Source organism: Chanodichthys erythropterus, chromosome 10 (genome assembly GCF_024489055.1).
Source record: "Chanodichthys erythropterus isolate Z2021 chromosome 10, ASM2448905v1, whole genome shotgun sequence".
NCBI lineage: Eukaryota > Metazoa > Chordata > Actinopteri > Cypriniformes > Xenocyprididae > Chanodichthys > Chanodichthys erythropterus.
The window spans coordinates 10,487,505-10,503,687 of NC_090230.1; the positions used below are offsets into that span (position 1 = coordinate 10,487,505).

General features: G+C 34.3%; 1 protein-coding gene across 5 annotated transcripts in view; it reads left to right on the top strand.

Annotated features, from left to right (window-relative positions):
- Positions 1-1,643: 1,643 nt before the first annotated feature.
- Positions 1,644-16,183, top strand: part of aox6 (aldehyde oxidase 6) — a 30,641-nt gene continuing 16,101 nt past the window's right edge. Inside the window, exons 1-15 of one of the 5 annotated variants that reach the window (XM_067395987.1) lie at positions 1,644-4,161; positions 4,455-4,607; positions 4,884-4,941; positions 5,152-5,248; positions 5,537-5,645; positions 9,074-9,200; positions 9,280-9,341; positions 9,790-9,867; positions 12,567-12,647; positions 12,867-13,011; positions 13,118-13,210; positions 13,836-13,987; positions 14,402-14,495; positions 15,500-15,609; positions 15,803-15,987. In XM_067395987.1, coding sequence (XP_067252088.1) covers positions 4,554-4,607; positions 4,884-4,941; positions 5,152-5,248; positions 5,537-5,645; positions 9,074-9,200; positions 9,280-9,341; positions 9,790-9,867; positions 12,567-12,647; positions 12,867-13,011; positions 13,118-13,210; positions 13,836-13,987; positions 14,402-14,495; positions 15,500-15,609; positions 15,803-15,987 — 1,445 coding nt within the window. In that variant the 5' untranslated portion in view covers positions 1,644-4,161; positions 4,455-4,553. Of the gene's footprint in view, positions 4,162-4,329; positions 4,608-4,883; positions 4,942-5,151; positions 5,249-5,536; positions 5,646-9,073; positions 9,201-9,279; positions 9,342-9,789; positions 9,868-12,566; positions 12,648-12,866; positions 13,012-13,117; positions 13,211-13,835; positions 13,988-14,401; positions 14,496-15,499; positions 15,610-15,802; positions 15,988-16,183 lie in introns of those variants that run through there. The other 4 variants (XM_067395988.1, XM_067395989.1, XM_067395986.1 and 1 more) reach the window with 4 other exon arrangements.

Genomic DNA, 16,183 nt, shown 5'->3' on the forward strand with positions numbered 1-16,183 from the left:
GAGAAAGGGAGTCACGGTTGTAAAGGTGTGATGGAAAGCAGATGTGTCTTTCTTTTCATAAAAGAGGGGGATGGGATGAAGAAAAACAGAGAGGAGGAACAGTACATGAACACGTTTAGCACCATACACCTACAAACAAATCTAGGCATTGGCCAAATATGAATTACAAAATAAATAAATCAATACAAATTGCTTGACAAGCAAAATGCATATGAGAATAAAACTCATTTTCACAAAACAAAAACATATTTATTTATATATAAAGTTTTATATAAAGTTGGATTCATTTGGATTCAACTGCAAAAAAAAACTTGTGAAAAGATGTCTTTTCAGTAAAATAGCAAATAGTGGAACTCTGCAGCAAACTACTGGTGGTAAAGTGATCATTTTTTACATTTAAAACTGCATTTTCCAAAAGATGGGCTAAAATCTTACACTAAACTATGTCAAATTATCCATGTTATCCCCATGAATGAAAGTTAGAAATGTGGGTCTTTTATAAAGTGAATTTTACATAAAAAGCTGTTTTTGTATAAAAACCTATTCAAAAATGTATTTGTATTTAAAAATGTATTTATTTATTTATATAAATTTAAAAAAAAATATATCATAAACCCTCCAAAATCTGCACAAATGTGAGTGAAAACATTAATACACAGAGTAAAATAAAATAAAAACAAAACATTTTTTTGTTTTTTTTTTGTTACAAAATTACATTTTGTTGCTTGGGGCCCCAAAGACCATGAGTGCAACTTTTTTTTTTTTTTTACACTAACATAAAAACAAGATATCATTCCAGTTTTTTATTTTTTATTTGTAGATCTTAAAAGTGTTAACCACCATACAAAGTCTCATGCAATTTGGACAAAGATAACTTTTTTTTTTTTTTAGCAAACATCATTTGCGGCTCAAAAAGCCCCCAAAGACCACATGAGAGTCAAGCCATCTCAAACCAGCTGCTTTGCTTCAAAACATAAACAGCATATGTCTGTCATGTGAAAAATATGATTAGGTTTCAACTGTTGCTTGGGATGCTGTTTCAGAGACATATTTTAGCAAGGTTAGCTGTACTAGCTAAGTGATGTTGTGCAGCGGCTAAAGCTGCGCGCTAGTACAATTTCCTGAAGTGAGCCATTTGACATGATTCGCAAATAATCGAAGACTTTTGGTCATATCGAGTGAAAGTAAACATTCCATTGCCATGATTTGCAATGTGTAACCTTGTGTCTAGCTTAACCTTTGCCACTGTCCCTCAAAATTTACCAGCTGAAGTCAATGCCCTAGTACAAAACTACTCATTAACCGATTTAGACTGATACAACACAAAGGACACATTCACTCTCTCAATCATATGAGTAAAATATCTCTTAAAGGGATAGTTCAACCAAAAATGAAAATTCTGTCATTTACTCAACCTCAAGTTGGACTTGTAACCTGAAGGTTGTGGGTTTGAGTCTCAGTACTAGCAGGAAATGTAGGTGGGGGTTGTGAATGAACAGCGCTCTTTTCCACTCTTGATACCTCTTGATGTGTGTGTGTGTGTGTGTGTGTGTGTGTGTGTGTGTGTGTGTGTGTGTGTGTGTGTGTGTGTGTGTGTGTGTGTGTGTGTGTGTGTGTGTGTGTGATAAGTGTGTGTGATAAGTGAAGTCACTTTTACTTTTAAGTCAATGAGGTCCATCAGCTGTTTGGTTACTCATATTCTTCTACTGAAGAAAGAAATTCATACAGGTTTGGAACAACTTGAGGGTAAATAATGACAGAATTTTCATTTTTGGTTGAAATATTCCTTTAAGTATATTCCCACTCATATTAATATTTTTAACACACCAGGGTGACTAGGATTAGGACATTGTCCAGCCACACCTTCCTGTTTCACGGGAGTTTAAATATGTGGTAACTCAAAGGTCAAATTGAACAGCTGTTTTGTTTGTTTGTTTGTTTTAGATCTATAGACAGTTTTGGCGCTATTTGGGTGTGGACCTTCACTTAACATGAGCGTCCACTAGTGTTTAAACTGCAAACTGCATGTGTCTGGCTAATTCAATTTCACATTTAACATCTTTGTGTGTGTTAAGTGGTTGAGTTTATTGTTTTTCTCAGCGTGGTCTCTTGCGCGTAAGTGCATATGTGCATGTTTTGTATGTGCGTTAGTGTGTGAGCTAATCCTAAAACGCCTGTAGGGAGAGATTTCTGTCTGTGTAGGGTATTAACTTGCTGTAATCTCTGTTGGGGTTCCCTGATCACACTTCACAGGGGGTCACAGCAGGGGTTCTCTGTGTGTGTTTTTTTCTATTTCAACAGCTCCAGGAGATACATACGGTCGGCAAACACAATGTATTGATGTTTTCAGCTCTTAGAGACTCATTAACAGCGAAAATAAATTCTGTCTATAGTCCTGCAGGGAAATTGCTGTAATATGTGTAGTGTGTTTTCGTACAGTTTAAAATGGGAACATTTCTGATTAACTAAAAATGTGGAAAAATCCAACATTGTATTAGTCTCTTTTGTTTAATGTATGATTGATTCTGGAGATGATACATTTATTCTTAAGTAGTCCTTTACTCTTGTTTATATCGTCACCTTGTGGTCAGATGCGTTAATTACGCCATGGTGTCTGGAGCCATCTCGTGGTAGGATTTAGTTGTTATATTTATGCCTCTGGCTCCATCTGATGGTAGCTAAATATACAAAAATAAAACTCAAATTCTGCCATCTACATCAATTTCGTCTTTTTAAATCAAATAAGACAAAACGAAACTAAAACAGAAATCCAGGGACAGAGAAATATGTAAAAGCTGCTTAACGAATCGTTTTGAATAGACCTTTTTCACAAGAATCGGAAATCACGTGACGCAGGGTAAAGTTAGTTCCGCTATGCGTCTACGGCTATAACATTGATATGCTCTTTTCTCAAATATCGCTTCTTACCTTTTCTGTTTTGTCTGTTTTCCAAATAGCTTTTGTATAATCACCAAATAAATTATTTTCTACTTGTTTGTAGCTTATACAGCCACTCAGACCGTTGATCGAATTTACCGGAAGATGGATTTATATCACCAGCTGTCATACAGCAAAGGCTACGCAGCTACTCATTCAGCAATTTCCCAGATCGTATTACGTACTACGAACATTTATATAATTTAGTAATTAAAAAAATTAACTCCCAATATATACTTTAATGTGGGATATAAAGTCGTGAGATACATAATATTGTCGTGAGTTTTATAGCTACGTTTTAAAAAATATATAGCATGTCTCATATGGCATCACATCCCACATTCAAGCATATGTTATAATTAATCCTGATCGATTAAAATGATTAAACTAAGACATAATTTCCAAAACCACACTGTACACAACTATCAGTCTTTGCATGTTGCAATAGCACAACAATGCTGCGCATAATACACACTTTATGATGATGACGACAGGAAAATGAGTGAGAGATGACTGAAGTGTTTATATCCAGAAATATCATGGTGCGAGCAGTCCGGCTTCACGAATCAGAGGATCAGGCTTGTGTGATAAGGGATCTACCAGTCGATCATTTCCCCAGCACGTCGCTAAAAACACTCTATACATCTCATTATGTGCATACTATCCACCCTAAATAGTACTGAATATTAATAATGTCACATAGTATGCACGTTTAGACACAGACACTGTCTTTACAGCACATGGAGCGCGATAATGCACAGCCGCGCCAAACATACACGAAGAATATAACGTTAACCAGTTTAACCGCCATCACTTCAAATTATTTATTAAATTTAGCTCTTAATGCGAGCTCTGTAGTCTCACCAATAATTCACCAAGACCGTTCAAACATTTTCAAGACATTTAATTCGTAAAACGACTTTGATTCCCGAACTGGTTCTGATCGAGGCTATCTATCACTGTAACCCAATAGGTGAGCAATAGGATCTGGCTGAGCTCCACTCGCTTATGGTCTGCAGCCAGATCCTATTGGCCAGATCCTATTGCTCATTCCGGAAGCCAAAAACCCGGAAGTGTGAAAAAGGTCTATTCGGTGGCTCAAAAGATTGAGTTGCATTCAAATCTCAGAACGGGTTTTGTCTTAGGTATTTTTGTACTAAAACGTATCATAGTTTTAATCTAAATGAACGAACTGGTACTTGATATGTAAACAAAACCAGTAATGTAAGCAGTCTATCTATCTATATTTATTTATTTATTTAAACGCTTATTCAGTAATCACAAACTGCTGTTATTGGTTCAACCAGTCAGCGCTGAGAAAAGTAACAATAACGTAATAAATATACTGGGACACCTTAATAGCATCGAATTACACAAATACACAAAGAAGAGTTTAGACTTGACTTTGACTTTGACGATTATTTAAACTCGTATCGTATTTAATAAGATAAATGATAACTTAAATACCTTCCACTAAATAAGCTCCGCCTTTGCTTACTTTTCTAGTTTTCTGTTAGTTTGCAGAAAACGAGAGATTACACTTGCATTCACCCTGTTGGAGATACAGCACGCAGATCTGCTCCAGTTGCTTTGTATTGGGCGAAAACTTTGAGGAAATGGCTGAAGAAACCAGGAACGATGGTTTGATTTTTTATGTCAACGGGAAAAAGGTGCTTACTTATGCATATCCTAAACGTATTGAGGAAGAATTTCTGGTCATGTGTTTATTGGTTGTAAAGACTTGTTTGCTTGTGAACCTGTTGTCAAGTTCAATCCTTAAAGTAATGCATAGGACATAAAGACAAAGATAATCCGAATAAAGGCACTGAATCTAATTTGAATATAGACTGCGATTTGAATCTGTTTACGTTTGAAATATTCTGTATAAAGAGAGTGAATATGCATAAATTACATGTAATCTGCATGTGTATGCTTCTTGTTGACAGATAATGGAGAAGAACCCAGACCCTGAGACTATGTTGCTGTCTTATCTGAGGCAGAAATGTATTTTTACACGTTTGAATAAATATGCGTATTATTATTGTTGTTGTTATTATAAATTATTCATATTTTCTATTATGTTTATTATTAATTTGATTGTTTATATATTTGATGTTAATTCTGAAGTGATACTGTGGATCATTTTTAGAGGAGATTTTGCAATTCTGTGTTATTTTAACTTTCTTTAGTTTTGCACTCTTTGTGTGTGTTCAGTGCTGTTAACAGGCAGTAAGTATGGCTGTGGTGGAGGAGGATGTGGAGCCTGTACCGTCATGGTGTCCAGATACGACCCTCAGACCAAGAGCATCAAGTATTTAACTCTCTCTCTCTCTCTCTCTCTCTCTCTCTTCTTTTCTCTTTTTATCTCACTGTTTTATTAATGTATCTGACCCATGATGGTACTCTTTTTTCCCCCACTTTTCACACTTGTAAATTAAGATTCAACCACAAACTCAAATTCTAGGCTGTTTTTAGTCAGATTCCTTTTTATTTCTCAAGGGATATAGGACTACTGCTAGTATTTGTATGCTTTTAGATAAAAATCAGTTTTTGTTGCACAAACCTCATAATAGCAATTTTTTTTTTCTTCACTGACCAGTCATTCGTCGGTCAATGCTTGCCTGCTTCCTGTGTGCCAACTTCATGGAGCGGCAGTGACGACTGTTGAAGGCATCGGAAGCACCAAAACCAAACTACACCCGGTCCAGGTATTGGATTCACGTTATAATCTATATTCTGTCCAATCCAGATTATGAGATCCAGATCATGAGATTAGTATACAGACAGATTATTATCTAGATTAATATATCAGATTATTGCCAGTTCATATATCATTTTAGAATATAGATTACACTCAGTGCCAATTATAACTAAGTTAAGTTACAGACAGTTTAAATATCATCTGATCTTCTTTTCATGATTGTATTTAGGTTAGTGACATGACACTTAATTTTTCCTCATCTAATAATAAAAACAAAATCCCATAAAACCTTAAACTGCAATTGCATTTAATGATGTTAACGAACCTTTTCTTTTTCTGTTTTTAATTTATTAGAATTAAAATTATGTGTGAAATTAAGAAGTATGTGTTCATTTGTACTTCTTATATATTATTAAAATTATTTTGTTTGTATATATATATATATATATATATAAAACAAATATATGTAAAATTATATTATATAAATACATATAGTATATATTTTATATTTATTCAAATTATTTTGTGTGTGTGTGTGTGTTTTTATATATATATATATATATATATATATATATATATATATATATATATATATATATATATATATATATATATATATATATACAGGCTTGGGAGGGTTACTTTAAAAATGTATTCCGTTACAGTTACAAATTACTTCTTTAAAAAAAGTATTCAGTAACATAATCCAAGTACCACAATATGAAAGTAACGTAATCTGATTACTTTTGGATTACTTCAAGGTCACACACACACACACACAGACACACACACACATATATATATATATATATATATATATATATATATATATATATATATATATATATATATATATATATATATATATATATATATATATATATATATATATATATAAACAGTACAGTCCAAAAGTTTGGAACCACTAAGATTTTTAATGTTTTTAAAAGGAGTTTCGTCTGCTCACCAAGGCTACATTTATTTAATTAAAAATATAGTAAAAAACAGTAATATTGTGAAATATTATTACAATTTAAAATAACTGTGTACTATTTAAATATATTTGACAAAGTTTATTTATTCCTGTGATGCAAAGCTGAATTTTCAGCATCGTTACTCCAGTCTTCAGTGTCACATGATCCTTCAGAAATCATTCTAATATGCTGATTTGCTGCTCAATAAACATTTATGATTATTTTCAATGTTGAAAACAGTTATGTACTTTTTTTTTTCAGGATTCCTTGATGAATAGAAAGTTCAAAAGAACAGCATTTATCTGAAATACAAAGCTTCTGTAGCATTATACACTACCGTTCAAAAGTTTGGGGTCAGTAAGAATTTTTATTTTAATTTTTTTGAAAAGAAATTAAAGAAATGAATACTTTTATTCAGCAAGGATGCATTAAATCAATCAAAAGTGACAGTAAAGACATTTATAATGTTACAAAAGATTAGATTTCAGATAAACACTGTTCTTTTGAACTTTCTATTCATCAAATAATCCTGAAAAAAAAATATTGTACAGAAATGTTTTGTACAATTGTACACATTAAATGCTTCTTGAGCAGCAGATCAGCATATTAGAATGATTTATGAAGGATCATGTGGCACTGAAGACTGGAGTAATGATGCTGAAAATTCAGCTTTGCCATCACAGGAATAAATTACTTTGTGAAATATATTCAAATAGAAAACAGTTATTTTAAATTGTAATAATATTTCACAATATTACTGTTTTTACTGTATTTTTAATTAAATAAATGTAGCCTTGGTGAGCAGATGAAACTTCTTTTAAAAACATTAAAAATCGTAGTGGTTCCAAACTTTTGGACTGTACTGTATATATATATATACATATATATATTTAGAGAGAGAGAGAGAGAGAGAGAAAAAGAAAGGGGGGGGGGGGGGGGTAAACTTGTATAAATAAATTGCATTTTTAAATGTAATTTTAATTATGTCTTCTCAATTTCTGCAAGCTTTTAAATGTTACACATTCCATACTTTTGAATGGGTCTCAACAATAAAAATATTTTACAAATCTGATAAATTATCTATTGCAATATTATTATCGTTATTGTTATTTAGAGCTTAAAAATATAAAAGTCACATCAGGTCATAAACAAACTGAACAAGCGTGGATCAAACATTTCTTTTTATGTTTGTTCTGCTTTAATTTTTATGTTTAGCATTTTGGTTACTTTTAAAACCTATTAAAACTAAGCAATCCTGTCTCATTTCCACAACTTGGGAATACACAGCCCTGAATATAGATAGATAGATAGATAGATAGATAGATAGATAGATAGATAGATAGATAGATGATAGATAGATAGATAGATGATAGATAGATAGATAGATAGATAGATAGATAGATAGATAGATAGATAGATAGATAGATAGATAGATAGATAGATAGATAGATAGATAGATAGATAGAGGCCGGTGGCGTGAGAGTTAACTAGTTACACCTGGGAGGCCTTGAGTCTCACGGAGGAGCTCCGGGAGCATAAAAGGAGGAGCGACGACAGTGAAGGACGAGAGAGGACCAGGCCTGGACTTTATTTTATGTTTTATGTTCGCGGACGTCTGCCGGCATTACTTTCATTTTGTTCTTTGTTTATTTTATATTCAAGTTTGTTACAAAGTTCGCCGGTTCCCGCCTCCTTCTTTCCGTATCTACGAACTGCATTACAGGGCTATTCATACATCTAGTGGCTACAGTATGGTATTGCAGATTATTTTTTAGTCCTTTGATAAAGAAAGTGTTTTTATATCTGGAAGGCAGATTTTGCACTGTACAACTATGTCGTTTGTATTTTCTTCTTTGAAAACAAAATAACAGCAAAATTTCCATGAATTGAAAGTATTTTCCCTGCGGGCAGCATCGTTTCAACTAGCAGCAGTGATTCAATCTGCATCTGAGGAGATTGTAGACGGGTGTTATTTGCACTTGCACCAGCAAGTGGCTTGCGTGAGTCATCACTGGCAACAGAACCAGGAAATACTGTAAAATCAAATAGCGCTTAATATGTGTTATGGCAAAATAATGATTTATTTAGTTTTAAATGAAACAATTGTAATCCTGATAGTATCCCCCCTTTTTTCAAAATGTATCTGTAATCTGATTACTACGATTTTTGACGTTACTGTTTTACGATTTACAGTTACTGGATTTTTGTATCCTGATTACGTAATACCGTTACATGTATTCCGTTACTCCCCAACCCCATATATATATATATATATATATATATATATATATAATTTATTAATATTATATAAGCAAATATGTATTACTTTAATTAATATAATTATTAAATTAATTTATGTGATTAAATGTATATTTTATTTCATTACAGGGTATATAGTCAACATAATATTATCGTGGACACTTTAATACATCATTGACATTATGTGTGTTTTGTTCATCAGGAGCGTGTTGCAAAGGCTCATGGGTCTCAGTGTGGGTTCTGTACTCCTGGGATGGTGATGTCCATGTACTCATTACTGAGAAACAACCCACAGCCCACTTTGGAAGACATAACGGAGGGTCTCGCTGGTACATTGACACAAACACGATCTTAAATTTACAAAAACCTTAATAACACTTTGACCAAACATGAATGTTCCCATTGCAGGTAATTTATGCAGATGCACAGGGTACCGTCCCATCATTGATGGCTACAGAACCTTCTGTGAGGTGATCAGTGCCGATGTCAAGATTCATCCTTTATTTGACATATTTCAGCAGCTGAATCATGTGGCGCTCATGTGGCATAACATTCCAGATCCTTTATGGATTTGTTCCGAGCTGCCCAACCGTTCCTGTTTCTATCTGTGTCTAATATTCTTGATTCATCTCAAAGCGACCCATTATGACTCCGCATTTTTTCGATGCAGTGTTTTTTATTTTTATTTTTTTTAACATTTTGGTTTGACATTTAGTGATACGCATTCTGGTAATGTTAACTGCATGTTCATCATCAATTAAAATGTGACTTTTTCGATGTAACAGTCAGTTACAGTCTTTTCTGTTTTGTTTTTTTTCACTTGAAGTATAACTGACATTTGCATGTTGCATTTTATGTGCATTTACGATTCTTAAAGAAACACGTGATATAAAAAAGAAAATTTGGTTATTTTTATAGAGTGAAAACTGTTGTCAGTTAAATGGCACCGCATGCAGTTTGGCCAGTGAAAATGGATCCATGGAGCCTATAGAGAATGTGAGTATTTTCATCTTGACCAAAACTATACATACATACACGTTACCTGAAATAGAATATAAAAAACTGCATTTCAGCTAGTTGTTAGCATTTCACATTTTAAAGGAACACTTTTTTTGAAAATAGGCTCATTTTCCAACTCCCTTAGAGAGGGACAATGAGTATTCAAACAGTTGAGTTTCACTTTTTTCAAAATCATTCAGCCGATCTCCAGGTCTGGCAATACCACTTTTAGCATAGCTTAGCATAGTTCATTGAATCTGATTAGACCAATAGCATCTTGCTTAAAAATGACCAAAGAGTTTTGATATTGTTCCTATTTAAAACTTGACTCTTCTGTAGTTACATCGTGTACTAAGACCGACTGAAAATGAAAAGTTGCAATTTTCTAGGCCGATATGGCTAGGAACTATACTCTCATTCCGGCGTAATAATCAAGGAACTTTGCTGCTGTACCATGGCTGCAGCAGTGCAATGATATTACACAGCATCTCTCACAAATGTCTCCATGGTTGCAAGGCATGCTTCCTGTTCAATCAGGGGGTCACAGGCACTGCATAATATCATTGCGTAGTATAGTTTCTAGCCATATCGGTCTAGAAAATCGCAGCTTTTCATTTTCAGTTGGTCTTAGTACACAATGTAACTACAGAAGAGTCAAGTTTTAAATAAGAAAAATATTGAAACTCTTTGGTCATTTTTGAGTGAGATGCTAACGGTCTAATCAGATTCAATGAACTATGCTAAGCTATGCTAAAAGTGGTACCGCCAGACCCAGAGATCAGCTGAATGGATTTGAAAACCGTAAAACTCAACTGTTTAATTTTATGGGAGTTGGAAAATTTGCCTATTTTCAAAAAAAGTGGAGTGTTCCTTTAAAGGTGCCCTAGAACCAGTTTTTCCAAGATGTAATATAAGTCTAAGGTGTCCCCTGAATGTGTCTGTGAAGTTTCAGCTCAAAATACCCCATAGATTTTTTTAAAATACATTTTTTTAACTGCCTATTTTGGGGCATCATTAACTATGTACCGATTCAGCACGCAGCCCCTTTAAATCGCACGCTCCCTGCCCCCGAGCTCTCAACTATAATGCAGTGCATTTACAAAGTTCACACAGCTAATATAACCCTCAAATGGATCTTTACAAGATGTTCTTAATGCATACTGCATGCATGCGTCGGATCATGTGAGTATAGTATTTATTTGGATGTTTACATTTGATTCTGAATAAGTTTGATAGAGCTCCTTGGCTAAAGGGTTAACATTAAACACTGTTGGAGAGATTTATAAAGAATGAAGTTGTGTTTATGAATTATACAGACTGCAAGTGTTTAAAAATGAAAACAGCGACGGCTCTTGTTTCCGTGAATACAGTAAGAAACAATGTTAACTTTAACCACATTTAACAGTACATTAGCAACATGCTAACGAAACATTTAGAAAGACAATTCATAAATATCACTACAAAGATGTAATCATGGATCATGTCAGTTATTATTGCTCCATTTTTCGCTATTGTTCTTGCTTGCTTACCTAGTTTGATGATTCAGCTTTGCACAGATCCAGACATTAATACTGGCTGCCCCTGTCTAATGCCTTTCATAATGTTGGGAACATGAGCTGGCATATGCAAATATTGGGGGCGTACATATTAATGATCCTGACTGTTACGTAACAGTCGGTGTTATGTTGAGATGCGCCTGTTTTTCTGAGGTCTTTTAAACAAATTAGATTTACACAAGAAGGAGGAAACAATGGTGTTTGAGACTCACTGTATGTCATTTACATGTACTGAACTCTTTTATTCAACAATGCCAAGGTAAATTCAATTTTTCATTCTAGGACACCTTTAATTTAGTTTAACTTGATGTACTAAAATAACTACAACTAAAACTGAAATAAAAAACTATTAAAAAAAACTATATACATTTTACAAGTTACTAAAGCTAATATAAAATAAGATATAAAATCAAATATATTAATAATAATTATTATTATTAATAAAAAAAATTATAAAAACTACAATAGTATCTCAATGATACTAAAATAATACTTATCTTGACTATTGCACTCACTTTTGTCCTATTTTATTTTACTGCTGCACTTTGACTTTTGAGTTACTTTTCATTTAGTATCTCAATGATACTAAAATAATACTTATCTTGACTATTGCACTCACTTTTGTCCTATTTTATTTTACTGCTGCACTTTGACTTTTGAGTTACTTTTCATTTGCAGTAAAAACATACAACATGTTGAGAAGACGCTGTTTTTTTAGCACTGCAAAAGCAAATCCACTTTGCATTCACTTTAAAAGGATGTGGACTCAAATTCAAATTGATACAGTAAAACCGACATCACCGTTACTGTCCGTATCACTTTGCATCAAGCGCCCAAGAAAGATCCGGAGCTGAAATTCAGATATTGTAATGGGCGTTTAGTTTCTGACACACACTGTAAGTGGTAGATCAGACAGAAACAGACTGGGCCATCTGACCAATCAGAGCAGAGTAGGCTCTCTGAAAAAAGGAGGGGTTCAGAGAGACCGAATCCTTTATCACGCTGAGAAAATTAAATTAGTGTTTTTTGACCTTGGATGCATTTAAATCTATTGTAGAAATAAAAAATAAATAATCTTAATAAATAAACACTTGCACTTAGTGGATTGAATGATGTAATAGTAATTTTTGTGTTTAATAGAGTCAGCCAGAGCTGTTTCGTAAAGAGGATCTGCTCCCCCTTGACCCCACCCAGGATCTGATCTTCCCTCCTGAGCTCATGGTTTGTCAGACTTTTTCAAAACTGTTCATTCGTCTTCATTGTAAAGTAGGTTATGTAACCATGATATAAAATGTTAGTTTAATGTTTAATCTTTAACAAGGTCACCATTCAGCTCTAGTTTACTATATATTTGATTTTAAGCTTTGATAAGCTGCCTGTCAGAAGTTCAAATGTTGTTATCATTTAAACATAAAAATTCAAGGTCTATTTTGTGTTTAGAGAATGGCAGAGATCAAGGACCAAACCAGTCAGAAGTTTTGTGGGGAGAGAATGACCTGGATCAGCCCTGGATCTCTAGATGAGCTGCTCCAGCTGAAGGCTGATTACCCACAAGCCCCTCTTGTCATGGGCAATACCAACATAGGTTGCATAAGGGCAAATTGTGGTCGCACCTAATGTATTTTTGTTTGCTAATTCGGCATTATCAGGTCACTGTGACATTTCCCCCCATTCTGTTCTATTCTATTCAGGTCTGGACATGAAGTTTAAGGGAGTCTTCCATCCCATAATAATATCACCAATACGAGTGCCTGAACTATTCAAAGTTACCCATAGATCAGAGGGTATGTGTGTTTTAGTACTTCAGCTTAACCTGATTTCAGTTAGTTTTATTGGTAACACTTATATCAATGAACAAAAAGTATTTTTAATAGTTTTAGTGGTCACACTTTATATAAGGTGTCTTATACTATGCACTTACAACAAAAAAAAAGTTAGGAACAGTGTACTTATTGTGTTCATATTGTATTGCAAAACACTTGTGCTGCTATTGAGGTGGGATACGGGTAAAGTTAGGGACAGGATTGGTAGTATGGGTAGGTTTAAGGGTGTAAGGGAAGGTCAACATTGTAATTATAGATGTAATTACAGAAATTATTTACAGCTGTAATTACATGCAGGTATTTTTTATTTTTTTTTAATATAAGTTCAATGTAAAAACATGTACACAGTAAGTGCATTGTATCAAATCATTTATTTAAATGTTAGTATTTAGTTGGTAAAGACACTTTATATAAAGTTAACAAAAACAACAATAATTGTTTACAGTTTAACAGAAGTTACTCCGTCTCCCATAATTTGCGTAAAGCATCATGGGTCATAGAAAAAAGGTAGATGGGTTAAGGTGGAAAAAGATTGTCAGATCTGAGCGGACCACCTGATGCCTTAATGAATGTTTTGTATTTGTAGGTGTGTGTGTTGGAGCAGGGTGCAGTATGTCTGTTTTGAAGAGTGTGTTGGAGAGAAGTATAAATGATTTCCTGCCAGGAAATACACACTTGTTTCGGGCTCTTCTGCAGCAGATAAACCTTGTGGGCGGACAGCAGATCCGAAACGTGGCTGTAAGTGTAAACAGACCCTAAATGCATAACGTCACTCTTGCTACACTCACATATATTATTTATATATAAATATATATGTAATATATATTTATATATTACATATATTTTATATACATTATATAAATATTTCTCAGTCTTTTATGCTCTTTTCAAAAACTTTATTTTGGCCTCATTTAAATTCAGAGGCAGCAGTTCATGTATCCTTTGCAGTGAAGTCCAATTTTTATTCAAAATAGATATATTTGAACAGTGAATCAAACATTTAAGGTAGAATCAACATAAAGCACAATAATTTGATTTATTATTTTTAAATTATTTTAATTATTAAAAAATAATGTTTTATTTGATGAAAATGAAATATTTTAATTTTTGTAGTATTTATTTATTTATTTTTATGTTTGTTGAAATATATAGACACTGGGCGGCAATATTGTAAGCGCATATCCAAACTCCGACCTGACCCCTGTTTTAGCTGCTGGGAGATGCACTCTAGTGGCGCTTTCTAAAGGTGACCAAACTTCCTAAATAAATTAAAAGTGGTAAAGTGTAAGGTAACACTTTATTTTGAAAGTCCACTTTAGACATTCTGGTGACTATAAGTAACTTTGTAACTAAATGTCAACTACAAGTCATTAGATTATTAGTAGACTGTTTGCTTGAGTTCTGCTAACACTTTATTTTGATGGTCCTCTGTAACAAAGTTAGAGGCTCAGGGAAGCAGGCAGTGGGAACCGGCAAACATTCAACATAACTTTTATAATAAAATAAACAAAAACAACAAAACAAAAGTAAAGCGGCAGCCCCTCACAGATGACTTCTGCATAAACTAAAACAAAACATTAATGTAAAGTACAGGTTTGGTCCTCACTTGGTCCTCACTCATCCCTCACTGTCATCACTCGTTATATCCTTCCTGAGCTCACCCGTGAGACTCGAGACCGGTGTGGTGCACAGGTGACACTCATCGACACTGTTGTAACAGAGGCCAGCTAGTAAGAGCTGTGCAAGTAAACCTCACTCCCTTAGCCTCAAGAGGCGCACTAGCAACTGACGCTAGAGGCTGCGGTCTTTAGCGTCCTTGTTAGTGTGCCTGTCTCCCATGCTGAAGACGCTGGTTTGAATCCCGCTTGGAGTGGGTCGAGTTGGGCCTGTTACACTCGTGCTACCGGCCTCGCTCCGTTCCCATGGCTCTCGGCCTCGCCCTGCTTGCCACATCCACCAGCAGACATTCTATTAACTATAAGTAACTTTGCAAATAAACTTATTCTACTAACCCTATTCTAACACTCTACTAATACTCTAATGAGAGTTAGTTGACATGTAGTTGCAAAGTTACTTATAGTTAGTAGAATGTCTAATGTGGACTAGTGAAATAAAGTGTAAACAAGTGTAATTTTGTTTTAATCAGTTGTAGATGATATCTAATATTTCACATTAATTGTGAAAGTAGTTACGTTCCTCAAGGAGTTATTTTGTCATGCGTCTCAGTTCTCTACCAAATATCGATTACAGATGGACGAAGGAGTGTGCCTATCGATAAAGATTTTTTCCTGGGATTTGCAAAGACGGCTCTAAAGCCAGATGAGATAGTGTTGTCCGTTTTCATTCCAGCTACAAGACAGGTAAGAAATTAACTATCGGCTAGTTCCCTTTCATGGGAACTGTTGATGCTACCTCATATGACGTTATGGGTTCCCATAATGTCATATGACATAGCGTCTCGTTCCCTTATTCAGGGAACCAGGGTTACATAAGTAACCCAAGACGGTTTTTTTTTTGTGCATTGTTTGCTAAAGGATCATGATTTTTTGGCAGGATGAGATCATCCATGCCTTCCGACACGCCCCACGTAAGGAGAACGCGCTAGCTACGGTGAACGCTGGGATGCGTGTTTGGTTTAACGAGAACTCCAATGTAGTGAAGGAGATCAGTATTTATTACGGAGGAGTGGGAGCCACCATCCTCAGCGCTGACCACGCGTGCAAACAGATTGTTGGAAGGTAGGACACAAATTTACATATTTTTGAGTTGCATTTCTTCTGGGATGGGACTAAAAGTTAAAGGGGACCTTTTTCAAAGTCTTGGTTTTGTTTTTGGGGTTTAGAATACATTTTCATGCTTGAATGTTGAAAAAACAAATTTTTTTAAGAACTTTTTTGACATTGTTGCAGCACCTCTTCTCAGTCTGTCAGTAAT